This window comes from Pocillopora damicornis, chromosome 12, assembly GCF_964200805.1.
Source record: "Pocillopora damicornis chromosome 12, jaPocDami1.2, whole genome shotgun sequence".
NCBI classification, from domain to species: Eukaryota; Metazoa; Cnidaria; class Anthozoa; order Scleractinia; family Pocilloporidae; genus Pocillopora; species Pocillopora damicornis.
This window is the reverse complement of record NC_142681.1, coordinates 14,482,086-14,504,397: the sequence shown is the minus strand read 5'-3', so window position 1 is coordinate 14,504,397 and position 22,312 is coordinate 14,482,086. Positions and strand designations below refer to the sequence as shown.

Sequence of the window (22,312 nt, the reverse complement as noted above, 5' to 3'; positions counted from 1 at the left end):
TTTGAAACCAGCTTTTTATAGTCACTACCACTGGACTCTACCAAATGAGTTCGTTTTTCTCCCTGTTGAGTTATAAAGATGACAAAACTCTTCAGCCGGCTTTTCGCTTCTTTTCTTTTTTTTTTAATAGGTGGGTTGTGACAGCCCATGTATGCATGAGCATAGCGACTTCCATGCCGCGCCCTCTATTTCGAACGTATATATTTTCATCTGTACAAATTGTATATAAGGTAGACATACGCGACATAAACTCGACTGGTGCATGTTACATTGTTTTATTTTCAGAAATTACCTTATTATAGAATACTAGCGATGCACTTTATTAAAGCGATTTCAAAAAACCCACTAATTCAATGCATTTTAATTTACGTTGACATAGATTTAAATCTGACACCAACTTACATCACCTCTTACAGCACCTTTATTTAGATAGCGAAACTATATTTGCTCAAAGTCGAGAAAATGCAGAATCCAGGGGAGTGTTATATCCATTCATAGCGCATTAACATGATAACAAGGAGCTATCAATTACATAGTTGGTTGGAAAAGTTGCGTTTTTTTCTTTTAGATGTGTATGTCGAGACATTTGTATGGCAACAAATTCGCAAATTCGAAAGTAAGGCGTACATCGTTTTTAAAAATTTCGCTTTATTTTATGTACATAAACTTAACTTTCTGCAAATGAGCGTTCACTCTGTGTAACGTAAACTTTCTTCGCGTTGTCAACGTACATCGTTAATTTCCTTTTTAAGTAATAGATAAGCTTTGTCTGTGATCTTTCCTGATTTTAAACACACAGGAAGCGGCTGGAGCACGAAAGAAGTGTGGGGAGAAACACGAGACGTAGTTGTGTGTTTCCCCACACTTAATGAATGAACGACAGCCCAATTTCCAGGAATGTATTGCACGGGATGACAGTGCCGTAAAACTCGGTTTCTATGACTGATGTGGTCTTCCACTCAACGCATCGAAAAAGTTATTAGAGCAATTTCTTAGTTGTTCACTCGAAAGGTGGCCGATGCAACTTGTGAGGCTTGCTTCAATGCGACAACCGGAGATCCCCATGATGAGCTAGCCGCGATGAACCTCAGCATGATCGTAATCGTTCTGTCATTGTCACGATTTGTATGAATTTTAACAGCTATGCCAGTTTGGTTGTAATTTTCATCATTCCTGTCTTGATCTGTTTTGTTTTTGAACACGAAACTATATATTCTATACGAGGGTTAGCTGTGTTTGATTTTTATTACCTTACGTAAGCTTACAATCTAACTAAGCTTAAAAAGCCGATTAACTCTGAGAGATCATTCCGTTTTCTCTTTAAGGATTTTCGTCTCTGCTCACCTTGTAACAACGTCAATTACGGCGCTTAACATGTTCACAAACCTTTGTTTGGTTCTTCTGTTGCTATATGTTGCTAATATGGTAACCCTGGGTGAACGTGCATTTCAGGCGGCTGCACCGCACCTATGGAATGAGCTACCATTGCAATTACGCAATATTGGATCTGTAGAAATTTTTAAGAATTCAATTAAGACTTTTCTTTTCAAGCAATTTTTTCAATAGTGGTTAAATTATGAATTGTATATAGCCAAGTTAACTGTAATATGTAATTACTTTTTTAATTATTTGAGATTTTAATATTTAGAGACAGTAATTGTAAAGCGCTATTGATCTGTCATTGTAAATAGCGCTCTATAAGAAGTAAATTATTATTATTATTATATTATTATTTGCTACTTGCCGGCTCGCTTGTTACGAAATTTCACTTTCAATTAACGAAAAAAAGTTAGAGAGAAGTCTCGGAAAAGGTCACACATAGTACATTTTGGCAGATGGCGTGACAGCTTTTGCTCAGCTCCGTGTTCTGTACTCTGATAGAACACGCTCTTTCAACCAATGACAGAGCGTGTTATATCCGAACTTTAAGATAAAAGAAGGGATTACTTTTGACTTTCTCTCTCTCAGTACGCAAGTGATGGCGTAAATCACTCTAGACTCTCTGTGACCCAGTGGAAGAGTAGTATAGCTTCGACTTCTTGTGGGGGTTCAGAGTTTTTCTTTGTCTCAGTCTCGTAACAAGATCGAGTAAAGGCTTTCTCTAGATATGAATTTTCTTGGATGTATTTAATATTATAAATTATACGAAGGTTTTTACCATTTAGCCTTATTTATTTTTCCAGCATTAAGCGACTGTTAACATTACAATGAATACCTGAAAAACCCTCTGAGAGGGTAAAGGTTTCATATAATTATCGATTTTATTTTCATTGTCATAGCTGTTAAGATTATTACTATTATCAGCAGTTGAGTTAGCTGCTGTCCCAACCCATCAGCGACCACTATGTTAACTACTTATTTGGCGTAACCAACGGCCGACTGTCATATAATATGCAAATGTTTTCTAATTAACGATGAGGAAAGAATTTTTAACTTTGGTTTTTCGTTAGTTATTACTATTTTCTCTGAGTTAAAAGTTCTTTCTCTGAAGCAAGTCTGCTCCGTTTAAACAGTGCAGATACAATTCAACAGACTTGCTTCTGCAGCATGTGAACAATAACCTTTCCTGGCCTTTTAACATGCAAGTTGTACCTATGGTTTTAGTTCATTGTTTAAAGTTAGGTTATGAGATTTGACAAATCTACTAGCTGGAGAGTAAAAACCCTTACTAGAATACTAAATCTTCCTGGATAGAGCGCTTTTCGATTGAGCGTCACTAAACCAAAGACAAAGAAATCAAAACAGCTAATCAGAATGAACCTAAGTACCCTCGGGAGCCTGTAAGAACTTAAAGTTAAGACAAGCGAGCTGTCTAAAGCGCGGGAAAGCACCGTTGACCAAGTTGCGATTATTTATGGTTTCGTATCTGATTGGTTGAGAAGGCGGCACGGGTTTTCTGGATCAGTCAAGGAGCTAAGTAAAGTAAGACCAATACAACGTCGGATTACTATCGACATTCAATTGAAAATTCTTCTGATTCATCTTGAATTTTCTGTAGCTCGTAGGGAGGGTTAACAGCTAGACTTTTAACTAGAGGGTTTACTATGCACAGTTTTTGTTCTTCCACCATTATCTGCTCAAAGTTTGGACATGATTTTCAAGCGGAAAGGAAAGGTACAAAGAAACTTGAAGGATGCTTCAAGGAAAATGGTTCGCCCTCAACAATTGGCTGGACTAGAAATCGTATGAAGTCTTGATTCGATCTAATGAAAAATAATTATTAGATACGTAAGAAATCTAATTATGAAAGATTCATAAAATTTTATGGAAGAAAACTAAAATGAAAATACTAACTTATTCAATTGGTAAACGATATGACTTAATTCTTTGGTGTTATTTAGCCGAATTGTTTTCCGATCAAAGAATAACCAGCGCGTGAGCAAACAATTTAACAGATAAGCAAAGAAAACGTGCTTGTAAACCGCTTGTAAACTGGTCAAAAACTGTTTCATTTATAGATTAAAAGTTAATTTTCTGGCTAAAATGGCTACGCCTGAACCGCTAATCACAAATAAGTTATTAATCAAATGTCAATCAACGCGTCTATTTGAACAGGAACAACTATTGTCATTGAGACGCGATATAAAAAAAAATTACATTTCCATGACAAGGGCCTTTGCCAACAATACTTTTATATTAAAATAGCAGTTGTTAGACTTGATATCAAGGGCTGACTTCACAGCTTCAACGACTGTTTTGTGCAATCTTACCCATGGGGAAGAGCTCAGTTGCTATGTCAGCCTTTCCTAACATTTAATTCATCCCAGTTTGTGAGACTATATTCAAAGCCGAAAAAATGGCCGGAAATTGGTCTCTACACAGGCGATTTTTCTCTAGGGCTTCGTAGAGGTGAATGGTGCTCACTAACCACTTTCGAAATGGTAAGTTAGTGCGCGCGAAAAGCGCCGTTCAGATGTCAGGTAATCAGTTTTGAGGAAGGCGGGTGGCTCAGGCTTATCAAGTTTGAGGCAAAATACTTGACAGAGGTAATGCTTAAATATTCTGTCAGTTTTGTTGTTTTTTATCAAATCAAATGCAAGCCGAAGCTTATTTCTTACCATATGTCAGTGCGCTTTTCGATTGAGTGTCTAAAACCGTAGAAATCACAACAGCCAATAAAAACAATGGAAAAATTACAAGGAACCAATGAGAATTAAGAACAAGAAAAACAAACACAAGAAGACGTCTAAAGCGCGGGAAAACACGGGTGACCAAGTCACAATTGGTTTTAGTCTTGTATCTGATTGGTTTTTGGGCCAAACACAGAGCAAAACGAAGCAAACCGAAGTTATCTCGGATTACATTTTACACTCAATTGAAGCCTGTACCGTAGGCCATGCCTGACCCATAATATTAACCGTTGCCGTTTTTATAGGTTCTACAGGCTATAATTCTGATGAACGCTTTGTGGTAAAACTTACTCATCATTCCGTAACAAACCGGATGCATGGCACTAGGAAAGCATGTCAAAGCAAATACACTCTTACTTACAATATAACGATATGGCCAGTTTATAAATGCGTTTACCCGGAACTCAAACAGAAGCCATTGAACTTGATAAGGAATGTAACAGATTACAAATATCAAAACAAGTGCAAATACCATTCGTAATAAATCATTCTCCAGTTCAAACGTTTTGTTGTTCACGGGTGGCACCTCGCTTAAATATGAAGCGTTTTCGTGTGATTCTTTCTTTTCCTTTTCTGGCTTTACGCCTAGATCTTTGGTGTCAACTTTGATGTTCATCAACTTGATTTCCTCTCGGTTTTCTGTCCCAGATTGACTAAGCAGGCTCAAGGCTCCTTGAGGATCCTCCGGGTACAAAGTGGACTGATTAGTAACTGAAGAAAAAGCTTTGTTCTGCTCATCGCGCAACCTTGCAATAACAACGATATGTTCCCGAATCTTTTTGCTGACCAAAGCATAGGACACCGCCATTATTGCTAGCGGCAGGGCGAAATTTAATATGAACACAACAATGGAATAAAGATCCTTAAAACGTTCGTAACCCGGGGGAGGTATTTCTTCACATAGACGATGTTCCTCGTACACTTGCACGACATGGAAAACTGACGTGGGAACAGACAGAAAAACGGACCCCACCCATGTGAAAATTATTATACAACGCATTTGCCGGCGGGTTGGTTTAGTGACGAGTGGCTTGACGAGGAGAAGACAGCGGTAAACAGCAAGAATGGCTAGGGTCGTTGTGATAACCAGCAGACTAGCCATTTGTGCCAGAGTCAGTATCTTGCACATTGCTAATCCGAGCTTCCAAGACCACGGGGGTTCGTCGGCATGAAATGTAAACATGAAACTAACGGTGCTGAGGATCTCGGCGAAAGCCAAGTTGCATACGAGGTAATGGGCGAAGGGTTTGTTGCCTGGTTGCCTCCAAACTGCTCGACACACCACGTAATTTCCAACCAGAGCAAACGCCAGCAACAGGCTGACGACCACGGTACGGACAATTCGTAAAGGTTCGGGCTCAGGAAAGAGCGAAGAACCTGTAGCGGTTTGGTTGTCGTTTAGAGAAGTGGTTTGATTCATTGTACACCCGGAACAAGACATTTTCAACACTCGTAGGAGATCTTTCACTCGCTTAGATCTTCTTGAAAGTGCTTCCCTATTTATGGCACTGAACTTTGAGAGAACATCATTGTGTGTTTTATAGAAGATCTGAAATGCAAATGAATCTGCATAAACAAATACGTCTATTGCATCATCTCGACAAGAGAATATCAGTTAATGATCTTTGAGTGAATAAAACCGGATACATTGATTTCAAAATTCTACCACGGCAACGATTAAAGAGTTTTTTACTTTCATTACCTTTAACGAATGGTCACATTGCAAAATGGAAGCACAATGAGGACAAAGTGGCTTGCAGTGATGCAGTGCTATTTCCTTTTTTTCAGCGTTGGCAATTTAACTCAAAACCCGGATTGTACCATGAAAACTATCAAAGAGTATTTTATTTTAATTTTCTTTAACGAATGGTCACATTGCAAAATTGAAATATAATGAGGACAAAGTGGTTTGCAGTGATCCGGTGCTATCTCCTTTTTTCCGGCGTTGGAAATTTAAACCAAACCTGGATACTTGGTTCCATGATAATTTAGGTGTGGTCTTTTTTTTGTTTTCCGCCCGGGCCATTAAAAGCCATTTTGTCTTTGTCATTTTTCCAGCTAAGGAAAAATATCCGTTGACAAGGCTATGAATAAGTATCACCCATTAAGATATATCTCTTTGTTCTTAGACTTGATTTTTTTTTTTTTAGTATTTCCTCTTATATTCTGTCAAGATAGATTTTAACGACGAAAAAGCTATTTTCACCTCATGTCACCTTGCTCAATTTTCAAGCCATTGTCAACAAATTAAAGCTTCATTGGGCAATGCGAATGAATGAATGGCATTCATTAAAAACACGAGAAAGCGTTCGCACTCTTCTTTAAGAAGAATCATATTGTTTTGAAATTGCTTTCCGGCCATTGCGGTTATAGAATATAATGATTGCGATATCGCGTAAAGAAAAAAAACCTATACATTCTCTTTCACTTTTTGATATTATTACAAGGTACAGGGGCTGAGATTACAGAATATGATATCAGGTCGTTTCTGTAACATCATTGGTAGAGTTTTGTATGAAACCTAAATCCTAGGTATTCAAAACGGAGGGAGATATGGGTTTTGGTATCACTTCCATCGAGAACCTTCGACCTTGCTGTCTTCCGCTCAACGCGAATCTTCTATTTCTGTTTTGATTTGTCTTACTTTGTTCCACGATTTTTTTCTCAGTGTGTCTGCCCTGACTGCTTCACAACAGGCCGGTTATCCTAATATTAATCCTTGTGACACACAGCGGTTTAAGAATTATCATTTTTTGTTGTAACCTAAATCTTGACCTTACCGCACATTGTCATTTCACTTCTGAGCATCAATAAGGGTACGCAACGCTTTCATGAGTCGGTTCAACCGTTAGCAGCTTAAGTGGAAATTATCCACAATTCTTGCTTTTATACAAGTTTTAGTATTTAGTAACGTGTTACAATCAGAGGAGGTCTTAGAATTTTCAACGGCACTATCCCTTTTTGGCAATGTTTACTTCCCACGATTTGAAAAGAACGGAAACTTTTGGTCGCTAAAAAAAACCATGAAGATGAACGAGGAAGGCGGCAAACTGAGAGAGGAAGTTTATGAAAAAAACTTTTCCCAGGATCTAGGGAATTTTTTTTTTAATTATGATTATACGTGTGAGACTTAAAGATGAGCTTTTAGCAAGATAGAAGAAACGGACGAGTTGAAAGAATTTTACGATCATAAGATGTGTCATTCGACTAACACCCTTGCTTTCCAGAATCTTCGAGAAGTTAGAGTTAGTCGTGACATGTCATAAAAATGGTGGGAAACTGAAAGGAAATTGTGAGGGTATTCAACTTGACATCTCTTATATCATGCTTAGTTACTTTTCCGCTAAGAGGTTTTTTTTCCGTTTTTCCAAACTTAATTTTCCAACTTCAAAATCGCTCCTCATTTTTCATATTCCAATAACTTGCATACAAATCAAAAGCCTCTATTTTAGCTTTCTACAAAGCTCTGTTTTTATAATTTTTTCTATCCACTAAGTCAGCGTTTCCAAATTCATCCTTCTCTGAAGGGCGGTTTGGAAAAGCTTCGTATTGGTGGAAAATTCATCCAGGCGAAAGTCACGATAGCAGAAACGGCGTTGCGTTTTTCAAAGTTCATTTAGCATGGTGTAGAAAGCGTTTGAGTTTGGTATTGCAATTAAAGCGTCGTTCTAATGCGACCTGAAGCGCTTCCACTTTCGTCGACGAATTAGAACTATTGAAAAAAAAAAACGCCCTTTTCCTAGTGACACTGAAGTAGGATTTACTCTGCTAATCAATCATATTTCTGGTAGAATACTCTCCACTGAAGAGCTTTTGAAAAAAAAATGAAAACTTACTGATGCCCGTAGTGCTTATAATCAAGTTATTCTCAATTGCCTACCGGTAGAGGTTTAAGGTGCTGTTCTCTTGTCGAAACTTGATAACAAGGGAAGTAAATCAAATTGCTTCATCTCTTAAAAACACATTGAATAAAGGGAAGTTTTTTCCAAAGGGAACATGGAATGTTAGTGACACTAAAGTAGGATTTACTCTGCTAATCAATCATATTTTTGGTTGAATGCTCTCTACTGAAGAGCTTTTGGAAAAAATGCCAACTTATTTACGCCTGTAGTGTTTATAATCAAATTGTTCTTATTTGTCATACGGCTAGAAGTTTAAGGTGCTGCTCTCTCGTCGAAACTTGATAACAAGGCAAGTAAATAAAACTGCTTCATCTCTTAAAAATACATCGAATAAAGGGGAATTATATCCAAAGACTAACATTTTATGTGGAATGACCTAGTAATCTAAATATCATTCCATCCTCCTTCACCTTAAATGGCATCATGTTGTGCTTCCTTAGTCTTTTCCTTTTCGCAAGGAAAAAAAATGTGTTGAAAATGACCTCCTCCACTTGCTCGTTTTTCATGTAATTCTCAAGCCAAATAATTTTCGCTAAAATGTTTCCTCGATAGTTCCGCATCTTGGAGTCCCACTTAAATAACTATAAGCGTTTAATCAGTGGGGGAGGGGAAGGGCTTGGCAGAGGAAAGGTCGACAACAATTGGCTTTATTTGACCCGCGATACACTAAGAATAGCTCACCAAATTATGTGATTTCAATTCATCCCTTTATAACAAAACGACAAAAGATCGCAGCCTCAAAACACAAGAGCCTCAGTTTGAGGCCAACATTTATAGGACAACCGTGTTTTTCCCTTCGAGTGAAGGAAAAATTGTCGAGAGAAGATAAAGTGAAACGAATCTATCAAATTGTTGAAACTCGCCTTAAGCTACGTAATGTTATAAGTAGATAAAAAAGAGTAAAATTGCTATCTTAAGTATTCATAAAGTATACCCAAGAGTAAAGTTGTCTAGGATATAAAAACATTTACTGACCTGCTATGGGCTCGAGGGTAGAAACTGACAACCTTTCTATGACGCCACAAAAGAAAACCATTTTACTCGCTATATGCAGTTCATTGTAAGTGAAACATTAAATAGCAAACGTAACCAGAGAATTCGGCAAGTAGCAAAAGGCAATATCGCTTGTTACAAGATCCGTTTTCAACAATGATATTCAGACCGGACAAAGGGACGCTAGTCTTTCCGCCTTTTATCAACACTATCACGAAAAACGATCATTTTACAATTATAAAAGGTTATACGGAAATGCAAACCTGAAAATAATGGTTATGAGGGCGAACCGAAACCATTCTGGTCCAAATTTAAAATGCATGTCAAGCTTTGTTTATCATTTTGTGTCAAAGTTAGAGAGAAATTAACAAACAAAATATGGAAATTAATATCTAAGCCTGTTTACTATGTTATGGATTTTAAAGAAAACGTCAATTGTGAATGTCATAGTTTATGTGCACATCTGCCTAGTTCATTTACAGTCTCACAGGCACAAAAAAGACATTTCATTTCGATCCCGCTATAGTTGAATATTCAGTTAACGAGAACGTGCGCAGTAACTTAACGAACGCATCGCACTTCAAATCGCATCGGTAATAGCCTAATTGGGAGAGGAAGTAGGTCAGTTTTAAAAGAAAGCAATTTTTTAACCTAACAATACCGCCAAGTTGTGTTAACATTTACAATATGAGTTAAGTGAAGAGTGGGTGGATTGAAGCAAGCGCATGATTACAAACTACTCAGTAAGCGGTGTGTTTAAGACTCTTTTAACTGCACGTGAACTGCATTTATTACGCGCCCTAAGTAAAAAAAAAAAAAAAAATGGGTTGAGACATAAATCATCTTGCCATACTACCAATGCTATAATGCTATAAAAGAGGAATTAAGAGTTAAATTGGAAACGCTGTTTAAATAAGATGTAATGGCTGAGTAGTTTTTTAGTTGCTGGAGTAATGCATAAGATTAGATATGCGACTTAAGTCAGGAAAAAAGCACATTTTTGAGTAATATATTCTATCATTGCATAATACTAAGTTTCGAAAATGATATTAAAACCGCAAATCTCCAATCTACCTTACTTTAAATTTTGCTTTGGTTCTTAATACATAGCGTTATACTACTTCAACGTTTTTTACGCAGCTGGCAAAGACCAGCAGAAGCAAGCATGATCATTTTTTTTTTTCGATAAAACAATAGAGGGGTTGTTCTTGAACATGATGTGTTTGGGCTCGACTCGGAGTAAATTTTAGCCCGAGCCGCTAGGCGAGAGTTAAAATGACTCTGAAAAGTTATGCCCGCGACCATAAACTGTATTACCATCACAATTTGTAGGCATTGACAAAATAAAAATGACTGAGAAAATGATTGTCTGAACAACCACGCGAGGGTACAAGTATAGTATTTTAGCCCGCCAAAAGTTCCATTTTAGCCCGCAAAATGCTCTGCAGTGCCCGAGAAAGTGAATATAACACATTATCTACAAACGCTGAGTGGCTTCTTTATTCTAAAAAGAAAACGTGCCCTCAGATGACGGCTTCAATTTGGCGTTTAAACCCAAATGAAGAGCTTAGTGGATGTAGGAGCTTGCGTAGCTAGCTAAAAGCTATGACGTTGAAAGGATGATTCATACGCTGTTAAAGCTTTCGTCAATCAACATCTTCGACAAGTTGTCGCCAGCTTAAAAATTGCTATTTCGTTTAGGGAAGTCATAGAGAGGAAGTTCTGATCGAGAGAGACCTCATAGCGTGCGACTGGTCTACTTAAAGTCTCAATTGGGCGGATATGTAGTTACCACCACCTGTGTAATGTTTATTTTGTTAGGAAAAGGGAAAATGGAATGGAAAATATTATCGACTCAAAAACGTCTTAAATTTTTCTCTCAGAATTTCTTGTTTTGTTTGTCGGCCGCAAGAGTAACGAATGGAGACGGAGAGACGGAGAGATGATTCCACAAATCAGGGCACGTTTGAGGAACAAATCATCGCGGCGTTGCCTTAAGTTGAATTATTGCCTCCAACCAAGTGCTGTAAATGAGCATTTCTCACTGGTGACGTTAAAACATAGCCGAGTGGATGTCAAATTATGTTGCCCAACTCGATAAACTTAAGCATGGAGTCAAATGGAGTGAGCTGTTTATTTCTCTATTAATTCGTCTCTTCGTTCTCAGAGGTCACAGGTCTTAATATTCACCCCTTTAAAATCAGTCTTGCAGTCCTCCGCGAAACTAAACATTAATAGAATCAGTTGGTATTTGTTGTTATCGTCGTCTTTCTTCTTGCTAATGTATAAATATCGTAAAGAGAAATAACTCGCTTTCGGGATTGCACAGATAAAGCTTTCCTTTTGTAATGATGTAACTATTACCCAAGGGAAACTGTCGGGAGCTTCCTTCGTTGACGCAAGTGCACGTGACTTAAGTTTGTGAGACTATTTGTAGTTCGTGCATTGAGCGGGCTATGTGTTTTTTAGACAACTGCTCATTTGAGATAAATTGCAAAGACAAAAATAAATTGCGTGGCTCGGAAGGTGAGGGTAAGTCTAGAGTAATTTGCAGTCTTTAGAAGTTTTTGAGTTATCATCTCATCCACGCTCCCCAAATAATAAATTGATAACGTGTCAGAAAAATAAACTTTATTTCCACTACCTGCCCTCAATTTCAACTTTCCGTACTGTTTGAATTAAGTCGAAGCGCGCTCAGCCAATCAGTGGGCCGAAATTTGTGCATGTTGTGATAACGTTGAATTTCAAAATAGCTGCTTTGTTCCTAAGTTCAGCCTGCAGCAATAGAAATTCTCTGCTTGAATTGTCCTTCATAGCAACTAATTTTTTATACGGTTTGTTATTGTACTTTTTTAATCGAGTTGAAGCTTCTAAAGCCATGTCAATAGTAAGAGGAATATAACACTTCGATCAAACGCAAGTCTTTCTTCCCAACTGACGCACCTTTCGAGAAGGGAAGCTGTGAGCAACGACTATAAACGGAAAAATAAACATTTAAATTACGTTGCTTTCCAATTAAAAACACAGGGTAAAACTTGGCTTTAAGGGCTATTTTTTCAAGTCGATCAAAGAATCATAATCTCCAAAAGTTTTTCGCAATGATTTACTTTTGTGAGCGAGTTCCATTTTATTCTGTTAAAATAATAGTGAATGCAACCTTGCCGAGTAGCGTTAGCACGTCAAAAGCGCCAGAAAATGTAATTTATAGAAGCGCACTTGGAACCCTTTGGGTTGAGAACTTTTCGTTTATCAATCTTTTCGTTAGTGATTTTCACAAGCCTCGTGAGTAACCTTATCATTAGTGAAGCAGTGTGGAAAATTCCTAGTCGCAAGCCTTCCTCTTAATTACTATTTGGTGGCCAATTTAGCTGCAGCTGAACTGATCAACTCGCTGTGTCACGCGTTCATCTTAGTTTACTTGGAGAAAGAAAGTTGGATTTTTGGCGAAGCGATGTGCATCTTTGATGAACCCTCTTCTGGTGCTAAGCATGTTTGTGATTACAAATTCCTTGGCCATAATCGCCTTATATCGCTACAGAGTCACGTTCAGCAGAAGAAGACAGAAGACCAAAAGCTTTGGTAATCGCAGGCATTATCAACGGAATACGGATCATGGACTTGGCAATTACGCTGCCACATTTTATCACCCGCAAACTCGTTAAAATATCTGAAAATCAGTTCAGTTGCTCGTCACATTTTCCTGGGGACTCTTCCGCAAATTATAACAAGTACTCATTTGTTCGCCTCGTGTTCACGTTTGCTGTTCCCTATTTCGTTGTACCATCAAGTTGAAGTTACACGTTCAAAGAATTGACAAAGAAGTCAACGATAAAAGTAATGTAGGTTTTTCAGTTTTTATAGCGTTAAATGTCACAGTAAAGCCTTACGGAGTATATAGACTTGGTAAACGGATTGATAACAACACGGCTGAGCCAGAAGAAAGGAAAAAAAAACTTACAAAACCGACGGAGAAATGGTAAGATGGTCATCGATACAGCTGAAAATCATTTAATGAAAATGGTTTTGTACTAAAATGTTTACCTAGCGCTTTGCATCCGATATGCTGGTATGCAACTATTAACGGCATAGCGTTCCCTTGGTTTGTGAGATTTCCATTTCTTCTGGTTTGTTTGAGGAATGTTGTTCTGCCCTCTGCACCAGCGATTGAAAATTAGGGAGTTAGAGCAGTTTAGCCAATCGTGGATTAATTCTATTTCTCTAACTTTCGCGATTTAGATCGTGTGTTTACCTCCGGCGGCACCCTCTCAACATAACATGTAAAGGAAGCGCTGAGTTCGTGATACTGGAGAGTTTAAGAAACGAGGATGGCGACGCCGTGGCCAACGTCGGTTAAAAGATGAACTTATATTTTACCTATGAGTCTCGCGATAATCTAAAGTCATTAAGTTTGTTTCTCCCTGTCAAAACTATCTCGAAACTGAAAATGGAACACAGCGTTAAATTAGAGATAGAAATTTAAAAAAATTAGCTATCGCCGTTCACGTTCTCCAGACGACGCGAAGTTTGGTCATTTAAAGTTGTTATTTTGCAGAGGAAGCAAAGAAATTTACAAAAATTTATAACGCACGTGCATAGCCATTATTCTGTTCATTAAACCTTTTGTTTATCCACATTCCCGTTGCCATTGCCGTCGTGGTTTTCTTAAACTCCCTCTACAAACGGAAATTGTTTGCCATCAAGCCGGCTCCGGCTCTCAGACTGTGTGGAGTTTGATGATTTATACACGTTTTTTTCTGTCGAGGACGATTGGAATTTCAAATAGTTTTAAAAATCACGTGCAGAGCTATTATTGTGCTTGTTAAACCTTTTTATTCGGCCACTTTCACGTTGTCATCATCCATGACGCGTTTTTTTTTCTTGATCGACTTCTGAACAACGTGAAATTATTAAATTTTCCGTCGCTTCAGAAGAGAGCAACCCACGGCTGAAAAAAACTTTCATTTTGAACTCAATGCTGCTTCTGCATTATCGCTGAAAGGAACGTCTGGAGTCGTCAGAAATGGTAAGCACATGTACGATTCGCAAAACTTTGAGGGAAAGGTAGGTTTGTTTTCAATCGCGTTTTTGAAAAGCGTCGCCGCTGTGACTGCTCCTAGTAGCAGGTGCAAATGAGCCCCTAAATTTCTCGTGGAAGATGGAGCCACAGTGGCAGCCGTTGAAATCGCTCTTACGTCTTTGGCCAGTTCAGTCCGGTCAACGAGACTAAAACTAAACGAGCTAATATGTTTGCTTTAAAACAATTACCAACAAACAATTCGAATATAATATGAAAATAAAAGTAGGTAATGTAAAGAAAGAAAAACTTTACGAAACTCTCATGTTATCTTAGTTATCAAGCTCAAGGATGCAAAGTCGTTAAACATCACGCACAGAATTAAAGTGTAAAATTAGCATAAATACAGGAGAGTGGCTTTTAAATAAAACATGTAATAAAAACATTTAAAAGCATAAAAAGTGCATTAGAGTCGTTAAGTTTTTCGTAAGCACTTTAGCGTGTATTGAGTCCGATCGACTATGTGAAGTGTTGGACTCGAATTTCCTTTTGGAAAAAATTTCGGAAATTATTGGGCAATCAAAATTATTCCTACGTGTCTTTCAAATCAATTTGTTGTCAGAAAGATTATAATTTTCAGCAATATATTCTATGCTTTCCACAATGGACCTTACCGATGATGAATGGACTTAAATATCATAAGTTTAGAAAACGAATGTTATCTTTTCCAGTTGGTGGTTTCTAATTATAATACTTAACAGCAAATATTTTAGTAAAAGCCGGTTATTGTGACCAGCGGTTTATCGCCGCATATCAGACCTCTATCCGCCATCTTTTTATTATGCCTTCAGAACCTCCCTGGGGGAAAAGGGGCCGTATGTTCCCTCCTCCGGGCGTAGCAGCCTATTACACCATCGGTAGCTGTTTATGTCTTATCCATAGCCCGGATAAGGTAGATTTGTGGAATGAGGGTAACGTGGAATTTTTTTCAATCAAATTAAAAAAAATGAAATAAAAGACAACGGGGTATTTGAGTTATAAGAACATTAGCGTTGAATAATTACATCACTACCGTCCGGAAACTTATCTGACTGACCAAAATAGTAAAAAATGATATGAAAATCTGTATTTGCCAATATAATACAAGACTGGACGTAAAAGTACGAGACGAAACTGATAAATGCCAGATGAGCAAAGAAGCTTTATCACCCTGCTTGTTTTCAAACGTATCCAGAACAAAAGAGCAATTTGGGATTGATTTAAGCCTTACTCAGGAGAGAGATTACTGAGAGATTGAGCAAGTTGAACATCGACGACGCAAGTTTTGGTATTATTACTGAGTTCCTCCAGGGATCTCTAAAAACGTGATTCGACAAGAAATGCAAGATAAACTACAGAGGGAATGAGATCTAAACGAGTGCTTTCCTTGTCTTGACGTTTCCTAGATCTGGTCTGTTTCGCAAAGGCTCCCGTAAAAAGATGTCAGAAACACTCTGGACACTCAGTGTTTGCGCGTGCACGTAAGTCGTCGCAGCTGGGCGGCACGCTTTCAAGTCGTCGCAACCAAATTGTCTCAAACACTTTATAAACAACACTACAAGCCGGTTAGACTCGGTGGTGTCTGTAAACTGGTCTCAGAACAAAATGGTAAATCAACAGAATGAATCATTTTTGTCTACTTTTAACAGATTACCGATAAATTTTCAATTTTTTTGCATGACAGCAATTTTCAATTTTCTCATGAGTAGATAAGAAGATGATTGATACTTTTCGGACATTTTGCATGACAGCGGTCGTTTTTAAGGTTTTCCCTTAAAATTTTGCGCGGGAAATTGGCGCACGGCCGGCCAAGATTAATCCATTTACTCATGCTCAACGCATGCCCGACGTTTTCTGAGCTCCAGAATCGTTGTCTACCAATCTCTGTCCGAGCAAACGAATGGCAAACTTTGATTGGTTGATGGTTTGTCTAAAACCAGTGTGTATTTACTTTCTCTAGGTTTGTGACTATAGTTCAAAGTAAAAATTGGCAACAATAACTGATTTGTGTTATCTGAATACTCACATGTGGCCTTCCTTAACCGCAATTAATCTTATTTTGATGTCAAGGAAGGTTAAGATATAGATTTTGCGATAAAATCAGCGAGTGATTGAATGGAGATGAAGAAATGTCTTTGCACTACACATTTCTTAAACCTCCTGAATGGTTTTTATTATTACTACGAAACGGAGAGTGAATTAATCTCTCATGTTACTGACTGCTTTGTGCCATAAAAACGAAAATGTTCTGATTCTAAGGTCAATAAAAAGTTGCCATTTGTGGTTGAAAATCTTAACTCTTTAGGCTACAATGTGGCCCACATATGGTGTGGACTGGTCTTCGATTTCCGCCCACTGTATCTGAACATAAATGCTGCACAGTTTCATTTGCAGTGTTGTACTGAATGGGCTACGCTTTACCAAAGTAACCAGCCCCAGAGTGGTTTTTTTCCTGGTTAAGTTATTACACAATTACTGCACCTAATTTTGCTGAAGACTCCCGTCCTTTCGATTAATTTTACTAATAGCTTCGTATGTTTAAGATTTATTTACTAATGATCAAGCGCTTTTTCCCAAATTTTACGATAAATAGCTTCCACTGCTAATCAAACCAAAATTAACTGTCCAAATCGATATTATAAGTTTGGGAAACTCTTACCTTTTGTTGTGCATGTACAAGGAATTCTCTCCGTCAAAGATCTAGCTTTGGACTAGTGTCTTGTCTCACACCTTTGAGCTAACTCTATACAGATGTTCGGAGTAATTAAACTTTACATCGAGCAGTGGGGTTCCAGGCCCCCTAGCCCTTCGTAATAATTTCCTTTTGCAACCATTACAGTTCTGCATCACTCTTTTCACTTTGCGAAGGTCAAAGGAAATCTTAAATTTATGTTATGGCAGACAAATGGAGCCAGTTTTTAATTGACCTCGGTATGCCTCCCCGACCGCACGTGAGGTCATTCTATTCGTACAAGCTATTTCTTGACATACACGGTTTTGTTACGCGGTTCACTTCAACCGTGGATTGACGACTGGCCTCTCTTTCTGATATCAGTTACTACCACTATGGAGCTAACCTAAGGATTTATGGCGAATATTAGGAGGCGAATACGTAAACAGAGCGAACACACCGGTGGAGAAACTAAAACTTCTGCTCGCCTCATGAAAAATTTATGGTATTTGACAAAGATTATCATGCGGTGGTTCAAATTGCCTTTATATACTTTGACGTCAGTGGTCTAAAATGTTGTAAAACAAGATCTTAGGTCGTATTTCCCGTCTTTGAACTTTTGAATGCTTAACTCAACATAATATAGTGTGTTTACAGCTCCGAGCTGTATTGAATGGAAAATAAAACAAAGTGTTTCACCCAAGTCAAAGAACATGATTTTTTTTTCTCGAATTTGTCATATCTCTTTGTTCGTGGTTTAAGCGCCCTTATCGTCGATTTTACTTAATTTTATTTATCTTTTAGTTTACACGATCAGCATTTTCCGTAAACGAACACTCTCGACTAATGAATAGAAGGATCAATTATATTCTGGGTATAAGAATATCGAAGCCTTCGTGTAATTTATCAAATGCACTAATAATAGGCCTCTCCCCTTGAAAAAGAGCAAGCTTTTTACCAGTTCAGTGGTCAATCAATGCCTCTTTGATGATAAAATCTGTCTGATGAACGGATCAGCTCAATTAGCGAAAAAGTTCCATTAAGTGGTGTTTTTTTTTTGAGTTAACAGAGCCAACAGAAAGAAAACACATCGGTTACAAAACCCAATAATTGTTGATATAGGCTGTAGAGTTACAGACAATGAAACTTGGCTTAAAAATTGAAAATATTTTTCTTTTCCTTTCCCATTTAGTTTGTTTTGTTTATGGTGATGTCTGATGGCGCATTACTGTTCCACTTCCTAAACGTAATGTGACTCTGAATAAGAGTTTGATTATTTCAATTCCTCATCAGAAATTTTAAGTTTTGTAGATTCTCGTATTTCAGCAAGAGTCTAATAATATATTCTCGTGTTCAAAAGATCAGCGGTCTGCGATGACGATCACGTACTGTTTTTCTTTCTTTTTTTATTTCTTCTTATAATTTCAACCATTACGGAGACTCTTGAAGACACAATTACTTAACGTTGAATGAATAGGGTAATTCGGCATTTTAACATAACAAAGAAACATTTTTATTGTGATTTGAAAAGAAGATGTTGTCTCGATTCCAGCTGATGTAAACACTGCATATAACGACAGGGCGTTAACGAATGCTTATGTTCAAATCTTTTTGTTATTCATATTCGTAAAAACTCCTTGATTTTAGCTATCAACACGCTTTGAGCGGATAATTTGCGCGCTAGCAACGCATAAGTACTTGCAGTAACACAGCAACACGTTAATCACGCAAACCTATCGGGAAACGTTTCCTATCTTCTGAAACAAGAACGCTTCATATAATGGTAGAGCATCGATATTCGACTTCATTTGGTTGGTTTTATTCCTAAAAATTCTTTTTCGGTACAGTACTCTTCAGTGCCGCAAAATAAACACCATTAAGTCATTTACTTGCCTCTGAAACGATATCACCTCCTTCCGATCCTGATACGCTTCTTGGTTGCCATATCGCAGCCTTGTAAAGAAAGTATTTTTTTTCACGGAAATTTGTATGGTTTCATACTCGTATCCCCTTCAGATACAACACTTGACGTGTGTTATTGTTTCATAGTTATGAAGCCTCGTTTTCAGACTTCAAAATGACCAAGAGAATGATGGGAAATGTAGACCCAATCAGTGTACCAATTAAGCCACAGACGGCCAGACTTGATGGAAATTACTCTCTAGAAACCACATGATTTTTAACAGATAAGATAAGTAAATCATTAATTATGACCTTAACCAGGTTTTGAGATTCCATAGATAGACTCAACCTTTCGAAATTTTTGCAACTGTGTAGAAAATTCAACGACTGTCTTAATTCTTAATTTTCTTAGCAACCTGGCCTCTTACCTAAGACTTCATAAATTCTTAATGTCTTAGGGACAGGCAGGACCCCATGGGCTCCTGGGATAGGTTATTAATGTTATTATGACTCCTCTCCCCTTCGCCCCTCATTGCATTGGCAGTTTCTTGGCAGTCAATTTTCTCTTTAGTCCTCCCTTTATACTCTGTCTGCGACGACTCTGGTCCCCGCTCTCCCCCCCCCCCCGAAAACCATGCTGAAAAGTTTTTCCTTAACGAAAGTTTTATAAAATAAAACTACATTAGTTCCAAACGCCTAGTAGAGCAGAAGTAATCTTATAGGGCTCTTGGAAAACTCGAAGTGTAAACAAGCAATTTCGCGAGTCGCGGCGGGAAAACTTCTTGTGTCCTGGATTGACCGCGGACATTTTGTCAACGCGTACTTCGTTTAACTCTCTCACTCCCTTGAGTGACCAAGACAGAATTTCTCCTCACAATATCAGTACAATATCAAACAGACAAGTGGTGAGAATAACGAAAACTATAAACAAGGGGATTATTTGTTGATCCAATAACAAATTATCCGAACTTACATCGTATAAAATGTATGGCAGACTGTCAAGAAAATTACCAATTAGATCTGGAAGGGGGGGTGTGAGTTGAGAGAATATGTCTCCATGATCAATGAAGGTTTCTATAAACTACGCGTCATGCTGTGAAGTTATTTTTATTTTTCGCTTCGGTGATGGCGCGACCACGAGATCATTTGTTGCATCGGTTTCTGGCTTGCGAATAATTTCACGAATGGTTTGAGGTCGTAGTTCTTGGGTACAAGTCTAGAGTGATCAGTGAAAAATTGTTAATATGAAATCAACTATTGATGGTCATGCCCTATTATTTGAGTGAGAAAATTCCTGAGTGAAACACGTCTTGTTCAAACAAGAAAAAAAATGTCATGTACAACACAGGTTACACGGCAGAACTCAAATGGTGCAGTCTGTTGTCAGAAATGCGATTATTTTTGCTTATAACCTAAAACTCTGTTTCTCTTTGGTGTAAGATTTCTTATTTAAAGATTTTCCTCTTTGAAGTAAATAAGCCAAAATTATATACCTGTTTGTTTTCCTGGGACCCAGCAAGTGGCCATTGCTTCAGTTGTAACAAGCTAGAAACACTACAGCGGAGGTCGCGGAGTAAGACGGCATGTAGCGTTGAATAAAATACATAATATTTTAACCTTTGGATGAATTGGAAGCAAAGAAATGATTCTCGCGGATGATTTGCAATTAAAGGAATTGGAGAAAGGAAACCTGAGAAAAAAATTAGCCTTTGACGCGATTCGAATGTGTGCCTCGCGAATACTGCTGGGGTGCTATTACCAACTGAGAAAATGAAATTGAAACTTTTTTCAATTGAAGCTCACCTGCGGGAACCATTTCTTTACTTCTACGACAAGTTGAATATTAATTTGTACGTTCTGGATCATGCGAAGGGCGGGTGAGAGAAGATGTACGTGTACATGTATGAACATATTTTGACAGTACCTGGTCCGTCACAAGGAACTCTTATGTTTAGCGATTCCAGTCAAAAACCTTCAATTGTCTTTGGGTAAAAAATAAAAATTTTCCCTGGCAGACTTTGTAATCGGCTCATTGAAAAAAGAAACCTCTAATACGCATATATTTCTGAATTTAACAACGTTAAAGTTAATGGTGTCTGGATTTTCATATGCTGATTCATTTGAAATAATTATGTGTGTTTCTGTGGAATTGTTTTAAAAGAGAGCACACCGTGATGTCTATCAGACAGAAAATAAATGTCATTAAAGGTAATCCTAGACAAACACGGAAAAAACATGAAAGGCTAAGTCGCGCCTGATTAGTTTTGGTTTTACATCTGAATGCTTTAGAAAATTTGCCCGACCAGTTACAGTGTAATTAGAGCGATCCGGAATAAGTTAAAATCTATGGATTACCGCTCGTTATTGTTAATTACAGGATTTTATGGGAAAACCTGAGAAACTCCTTTTCAAGTAGGTTTTTTACTTAGCTTCAGGTGATAGCAGTGTTGACCAAGATGACGATCCCTTAGCCTACAGCTCAGGCGTCATTTTTTAGCGGCTTGTCAGGGGACAGAGGAAAAAGCGCGGTGAGCGCCCGCTCCCCTCCTAGTGCATGACTCACGCTTCGAACTTGCCTATGTTCGCCTGAAAACGCAAAAAAAAAAATTACGCCTGTTCTACAGGCTAAGGATCCTTAGAAGGTGGAGTTGACAGAATGAGTTCCTCGGCCTTCCACGTTCTTTGTTTGAAAGTTTCTTTGAAGTGTAACTGCTGCTATCACACAAGCGTAGCATATAAACAGGGTACAAGATGGATAGAACTGAAATGGTTTACAGACCTTAATGCCTCTGATAAAAAAAAGCTAAAACTAATCTTCTGTTCATGTACTGTATTAAACGAGATGAATCATTGTTTTAGTTTCGGTCCTTTGGTCTAAGAGGAAGTCATCTCAAAAAGTTGATTATTATCTCGAAATATGCCCACCTGTGTCGTAATTATAGCAAACACAGTCATAGACCCAAGTCGTTAGGCTCTCGATAAAATATGACAGTTAAGGCTAAAAGTGCATAACAAAACTACCAAACATGAGTTGAACAGTGTTTTTTGTGGGGCAGAAATTGCAAACGTGATTGGAAAGATGAAGTGGGCACGTGTTATTTTTAATTTTTAATTTTTTTTTCTTAAAGCGCTGTGTAGAATATTTTTAAGCCTCAAGGACTCTGGACATTTTTTTAAAATAGATTTTTATAAATGAATTTTTAATGACTTTTATCATCCCTTGTATATTGTGATGTTTTTTTACATTTTCAAAGATAAGGTTTAGAATGTAACTCAGTTATTTTAAGGATCGAATTTAACATCTGAATCGTTGGATTAGTGGTACAAAAAAAAATTGTTCGTTGGGATGTGAAATTTAACTTTGGAGAGGTTCAAATCACTGATGGAAAATCTCTTCAGCAAAAGAGTTAACATGCAGTGGAGTTTATTGCGAATGCATGAATCAGTTCTAATTAAGTTCAAGACGAGAATTCCCTTTTGCGCGCGCTCGAAAGTAAAGTTTTAAATCGATAAATAGATTCCTTGTACATGTTACCATGGGTCTGTTCTGTTCAGGTAGTAGATCACAGTTGACGTCAATGTGGTGAAAACATCAGTGACACTCGACGGCGCCTAGTGTGTTACATTTGTTAATAGTTACTTATTCCATGCGTCTTGTCCT

The 22,312-nt window shown here is 37.8% G+C and overlaps 1 protein-coding gene and 1 pseudogene across 5 annotated transcripts; one reads left to right on the top strand and one right to left on the bottom strand.

Moving 5' to 3' along the window:
* Positions 1-2,102: 2,102 nt before the first annotated feature.
* LOC113666256 (neuropeptide Y receptor type 2) lies at positions 2,103-20,685 on the bottom strand. Of its 4 annotated transcripts, none has more exons than XM_089189059.1 (2): positions 20,576-20,685; positions 2,103-5,679 (listed from the first exon to the last, which is right to left on the bottom strand). In XM_089189059.1, exon 2 carries the CDS (start codon positions 5,569-5,571, stop codon positions 4,354-4,356), a length of 1,218 nt encoding a protein of 405 aa, XP_089045185.1. In that variant the 5' UTR covers positions 5,572-5,679; positions 20,576-20,685; the 3' UTR covers positions 2,103-4,353. The 4 variants fall into 4 exon arrangements, with proteins under 4 accessions (XP_089045185.1, XP_027037817.2, XP_027037816.2 ...); XM_027182016.2 differs by lacking the exon at positions 20,576-20,685 and adding an exon at positions 16,738-16,984; XM_027182015.2 differs by lacking the exon at positions 20,576-20,685 and adding an exon at positions 9,008-9,361.
* LOC149036653 (neuropeptide Y receptor type 2-like) lies at positions 11,482-13,658 on the top strand (annotated as a pseudogene). The gene is made up of 3 exons (XR_016181446.1): positions 11,482-11,557; positions 12,234-12,864; positions 12,907-13,658. The product of XR_016181446.1 is annotated as a neuropeptide Y receptor type 2-like (transcript).
* Positions 20,686-22,312: the final 1,627 nt, after the last annotated feature.

Excerpts from the sequence above, each read along its gene's own strand:
- LOC113666256 (XM_089189059.1), bottom strand. The coding sequence starts at position 5,571 with ATGTCTTGTTCCGGGTGTACAATGAATCAAACCACTTCTCTAAACGAC.